Consider the following 6,509-nt stretch of genomic DNA (forward strand, 5'->3'; position numbering starts at 1 on the left):
AGCTGAGGTTCAGAATGTTTTGTTTCACTCACCCAGTGTTGTATAACTACTAAGCACTAGAACTAAAAGCCAGCTTATTCTGTTTCAGTTCCATTACATTCTCTAATGTAAGATTTCTCCTAAATCAGAAGTCTCTGAAACGAGTTGGACCATGTTTCCTACTGAGCAAAGTAATAACCTACTCATATATTATAATGAGAATTTTCTGAGAATCTAAGCACATGGAGGGCAGAATGTGATCTATAAATAAATAAGTAGATAGATGATAGATGATGGATGGATGGACGGACGGACGGATGGACGGGCGTGCGGGCGGGTGAGTGGGTGGGTGGCTGGATCAGTAGGTAGATTCTTTTCATTTTGCAAATGAGGATAACTGAGATTAAGAAAAGAAACAGACATTTACAAAATTGCACATTCATATGGTGGTAGATTAAGGACAAGAATTCAGGTTTCCTGAGTCTCAACCTGTTTGTCTTTTCCCTACATGGAATAGCCAATAGTCTCACTTTTTACACGTAATTCAAACAAAAGTTATTGTTTTATTTGCCTAATTGATCTATATAATTGTCCCAATTACTGTAATGAATTGAATTTTTTCCCCCAAAAATTTTGCCAACTTGGCTAAACCAGGACGTCCAGTACTGTGTGACCTACCACAATTTTGTCATCTGATGTGATTTACCTATGTGTTGTAAATCCTATCTCTATGATGTTAATGAAGCGGGATTAGTGGCAGTTATGTTAATGAGGCAAGACTCAATCTACAAGATTAAGTTGTTTTAAGCCAATCTCTTTTGAGGTATAAAAGAAAGAAATGAACACAAGCACTTAACCATTGCACCAAACTACTATAGAACAATTGTAAACAGAGAAGGCACCTGTGATTTATCACCTAAGTCAACAAGAATGTGTAGTCTATTTTACTGACAATCAGAAAGGCATTCATTACATAAAACAATCTGTTCCAAAAACATTTAATACTTGTTGTGTGTCTTAATTACCTAGTGCTGCTGTGGCATAACAGTTAAGAGCTATGGTTGCTAACCAAAAGATTGGCAGTTTGAATCCACCAAGCATTCCTCAAAAATACTATGAGGTGGGAGGCGGGGCCAAGATGGCTGAGTAGGTAGAAAATACCTCGGATCCCTCTGCCAACAAAGATTCGGAAAAACAAGTGAATCGATCACATTCATGACAATCTATGAACTCTGACCATCAAACACAGATCTAAAGAGTTGACCTGAGTGACAGGGGAGCACTATATTTAAAACATATTTAAAAATAAATACATAAATTTCTAAGTAATATATTCTATCTCTGTTTGGGATGGAAGGAACAATTTTTATGTTATATTTCAAAATGTATTATTCTGAAATTGACAATGAGCACTACTAATTGTGAAAAAAGGATTAGATTTATTTAAAAGACATTGCAGAACCTTCCATCAACTAAAATAGCTTTCTGGCATTAGATGTAGCATAAATCATCACACAGAATGTAAATCCATAGACTCAGCAGAACTATTCTACATAAAAAAAGTATGTATATTTTCTCAGGAAATAAAAATCTTAAAAATTTATTTTCAACAAAATTAATCATTGGAGGTATCCTAATAAATGTTTTCCATCATGCACAATCATGATGACTTGAGGAAATATTTACTACAATTAAATAATTACACACAGCTTCCTTGGAATTGACTGGATGGCAGTGGATTTCAGTTTTATCTTTTGTTTTCCTGGAAGGGAAAACCTTTATTCAAAGTAGGTGATGCATTTGCCTGTTGCCTCATTTTCTTTTTCTTGTCCAAAGCTTCTTCATGGCATTTTTCATCTCTGAATTTCTCAAAGTATAGATTAAGGGATTAAACATAGGTGTGAAAACAGTGCAAAACACCTTCAAGAATTTATCAATGGGTAAGGTGGAAGGAGGTTTCACATACAGAAAAATACAAGGGACAAAGAAGAGGACCACCACAGTGATGTGGGAGCCACAGGTGGGTAAAGCTTTGTGCCTCCCTTTCTGACTAAGATTCTTCAGGGAGTGCATAATGACTCCGTAGGAGATGAGTAACAGCATAAAGATGACCACACATATTACCCCATCATTGACAATCACAGTGAGACCAATGACATAGGTGTCAGTGCAGGCAAGCTTTAATAATGGATACATGTCACAGCAAAAGTAGTCAATAACATTGGGACCACAGAAGGGAAGATTGTAAACAAAGAGAAGGTGAGCTATACCATGCACAAAACCTCCAACCCAGGTCACCAGCAGCAGCAAAACACGCACCCTTTGGTTCATGATCATCATATAATGCAGGGGTTTGCAGATAGCCACGTGGTGATCATAGGCCATGACCACCAGAAGTAAAATCTCAGAACCACCAAATAAGTGTTCTGCAAAAAGCTGGGTCAGGCAATCTTGGAAAGAAATGGTTTTCTTCTCATAGAGTAAGTCTATAATCATATTTGGGGTAACTGTAGTAGAATAAACAACATCCATAAACGATAAGTAGCCAAGAAAGAAGTACATAGGAGCATCCAGTGTTGGACTGACCACCACAGTCATGATAATGAGGAGGTTGCCCACCATTGTCACAATGTAGATGAGCAAGAACACAACAAATAATACCTTCTGACCCTGGAGACTCTGAGTGAGCCCCAAAAGGACAAACTCAGTCACATTGTTCCATACGTTCTTCTGTGTATCCTTATTTTAGACGTCAGGACAAATTTACCTGTAAATGTAATGGCAACTAGTGACTTTATGAAATCTCTCTATAAGTTGTTTATTCTTTCAACAAACAGGCATTAGGATTTATTATATTTCAGCACTGTACAAAATTTTAGGAATATAAGGCTGATTAAAATATGGTCCATAACCTCAGAGATCTTATCAAATAACAAAGATAAACAAGTAATTAGAAACATATGGGAAAAGAGCAGATTATGAAATAAATAGGTTTAACACGCTAATTTGCCACATCTGCTAGAAAATAAAATTGGGTATATATACTCAATACTGTTTATAAAAATAAAATGTAAATAAAGTTTTAGTACAAAAATAAAGGAAGATTTATTTAATATTCACTTTCATGTTAGCAAATGAGATTTTTTTTTTTGCATTGTAGGAATGGCAGAATCTTTTTAACTAATAACTGAAATCCACAATGGACATACTTCACAATTTTAAAAATACTTATAACAAGTACTGTTGAGCAACAAAGAAATAAGCATGAAATTATGTATAATACTATTATAAGACAAAATAAAAATAATTATGTGAGCATGAATAAAACATGGAAAGATTAAATTTTTGTTGAAAACCATTTACTTTTTGCTGGTGATGTGTGTGCAGGAGTGAAAAAAGACTAGGGAAGAGATTTCAAGGAAAAAATGAAAAAGAATATGGCACACACAAACACAAAGTATATCATAAATATCTTCAATATTAACCAACCCTGGTTTCTCTTAAAATAATCCTAGTAATGATATCTAGTTACTCTTGAAGCCCCTATTGACATTTGCTTCAATATCTGACATTGTAATTCTGCTGGACCTCTTCACAATATATGAATTTTCTGTTTCTATGACCAAACCCTCTGTGTTCACTAGATCCCATCTCTTTATCACTTTTAAAATAGTCCTCCTGTAATTGTCTGTTCCATTTTCTACGGTAACAATTTTCCTCTCTATATTTATACAGTGTAGTATCTCCATTGTTTAAATAATTAATCCATCTACTCCACATCTATTTCAAGGAAGCAACCCAATTCTGTGTTCTTCATTGTTAAAACACTATTTGCTAAGTTTACTGATCAATTTCAGTCCTCTTCTTACTCAATCTCTCACTCCTATGAATTGAAGTAATAACTGCTTACATAAGTATCATCTTAGGTCCTTGAAAGCCACTCATGCAAGGTTTAAAGATTTACTTTATAATCTAATTATTAACAGATTACAGAGCACTTCCGTTGATCCTATATGAGCTTTACAAATCTCTGCCTATTAGAATAACTCCCAAATACCCTTACATTAGTTTCTAAGAAAACTGATGTAAGAGGAGGTAAATGTATTCTAGATCTTTACACTATGAAAGTATCCAAAAGGGTATTTCAGAATTAAGTCAATCCCCGTATTTTTATCGACCACAAAGGTTCTCTAACATGGCTCATTATCAGAATCACTCAGGAGAACTTTTAAAAGACTATGACTTTCCAAATCACACTACCAATGTACCCTTGCATAATATAAACCCTAATGAAGACTCTTATGTGTACAAACACTTCCTGGGTTACCTACATAATGAAACAGTCATTCATTCTAAGTTCTGAATTGTGGTTCCTTCTCCCTTGTCCTAAAAAATAAGAACCTCATACACTGATGCCGTCTCTGTGAACACAGAGAGTAAGATAGTACATGCACCATCACCTGAATTAGAACTGTTTCTTTGTGGCCAAACTTTCCATGCTTCAGGAAGTCCGTCTCAATCTTTCATAAAATTGTTACCTTTTAAATTGTTGGGACTTCTAACACAAATATCAAAAATGTCTTCTAGCCAAAAGAAGTCTGAATCTTCATTATAAGCAGAGAGAGCCAGAGACCTCAACACTGGGATAATTTGTTCTAAAAAATCAAATGTTAAATAAGTTGTATGAGGTTAAAAAAGTAAATAAGAAGTAAATTTCGTGGGAGAGAGAAATGTGACTAGAAAAATATTTTGCATTTTGTGGTTTAGAAGTGAAATAGCCGTTACAGCCTTTTGATTCTCAATCTGTTATATTGGTCTGACTTTTTACAACAAAGTCAAACTTTGGTTTGCCTGAAGGATGGAGAATAATTTCATATTCATATGTCATTACGCTTTGGGTCCATCATTTCAATTCCTGAAAAAATTAGTCATGTAAACACTCACGTAGGCAAGCACTCTCTGGGGTAACATAAGAATCTTTGGCATTTTATTTACACTTGAACTACAAAAAATATTTTTGAGTCATTTAATAGATGCATCTTAAGTAGTGATGCTTCCATCATTAAATTCATTGTGACCTTAATCATAATTCTGAGAGTAGGTTCTGCATCTCTAGAGATGTTGCAAGGATAATCACCCATGTAAAATAGGATTTACAGGACCAGGTACTCAGGGGAGAAAAATCACAAAAATATAACCTGAGGTCAAATCATCCAAAGGGAAGAGTCCAGACTGGGAAGAACTTAAATGTGTAACAATTCTCCTTTTTAAATCATGACCTCCAAAATAGGCAAGCCTTTTGAATGTGTACTGTTAAGTTATATCCTTGCAGATGATATCTGAACTCGCTCCCACTGGACGAAGACTATTGATTTCAGAAAAATCATTGAAAATTCAATTCAAATATATATAAAGCAGGGTTCTCACTTGTTATGGATTGAGTTGTGTCCCTCACAAACATAAGTTGAAGTCCAAACCCCTATACTTGTGAATGTGACACTTTTAATAGGATCTATGAAAATGTTATTAGTTAGATTAATAAGAGATTTTAGTGGAGTAGGGTGGGTCACACTGGTGATTTTATAAAAGAGAAGGTACACAGAGACAAAGAGAGAAAGATGAAGGACTCCATGTGATGCTGCAGTAGCAACTCAGGAATTCTTGGAGCTACTAGGAACTAGGTTAGAGGAGCAGAACAGACCTCCATCAAAGCCTCAGAAGGAATCAACACAGTTGACACCCTGATGCTGAACCTCCACCTCCAGAGCTGAGACTAACTTTCTGTTGTTTAAAGCCACCTACTTTGCAGAATTTTGTTATGGTAGCCCTAGGAAACTAATATATCACACTAGCAGTAACAGCCTTGAGTTTGTCACTGTAAGAGTTTCAGACAGGTAAATTGGTAAAATCTGTATTAAACATGAAATAAAGGAAGTAAAAAAAGTTAAAGGAATAGCTTGCAAATCTACGATTCTTAGTGTTAGACCTTATATTTCCAGGAAAATCAGTAGTCCCAGATTTAAAAAATTAAATTCCCAGCATTCTTTGAAAGCTAAGGTGACATAAGATACGAGTTAAGTCATTAAATGAGACACGCAGGAAGTGAAATGATCAAATTCGAAGCCAAACTCCCTTTTACCCTTTCTCCTTGATGCTTCTCTAGATCTCAGACAAATTGTTCAGAGCTCCAACAACCATCCTGTGACCACAATCATACCAAAGAATGGAAGTTAAGAGAATGGGAGGTGAGAGTCTTTCTACTCTGTTCTTTTTCAAGATTGCTTAGGCAACTAAGAGCCCTTGGCAGTTCCATGCATATTTGAGGATTGATTTTTCCATTTCTGGAAAGAAGGCTGTTGGAACTTTGAGGGGGATTTTCTTGAATTTATAAGCTGTTTTAGGTAGTATTGACATCTTGACAATACTGAATTTTCCAATCCACGAGCATGAAATGCCATTCCATTTATTTAAGTCATCTTTAATTAATTTTAGTACTCTTTTACACTTTTCTCTGTACAAGTCTTTCTAAA

At 35.2% G+C, this 6,509-nt stretch overlaps 1 protein-coding gene across 1 annotated transcript; it reads right to left on the bottom strand.

The window, feature by feature from the left end:
- Positions 1-212: 212 nt before the first annotated feature.
- Positions 213-2,891, bottom strand: LOC100661979 (olfactory receptor 4A47-like). Its single transcript, XM_003423516.3, has one exon. It carries the CDS (start codon positions 2,599-2,601, stop codon positions 1,792-1,794), a length of 810 nt encoding a protein of 269 aa, XP_003423564.2. The 5' UTR covers positions 2,602-2,891; the 3' UTR covers positions 213-1,791.
- Positions 2,892-6,509: the final 3,618 nt, after the last annotated feature.

Source organism: Loxodonta africana, unplaced genomic scaffold, assembly GCF_030014295.1.
Source record: "Loxodonta africana isolate mLoxAfr1 unplaced genomic scaffold, mLoxAfr1.hap2 scaffold_85, whole genome shotgun sequence".
Lineage (NCBI taxonomy): Eukaryota > Metazoa > Chordata > Mammalia > Proboscidea > Elephantidae > Loxodonta > Loxodonta africana.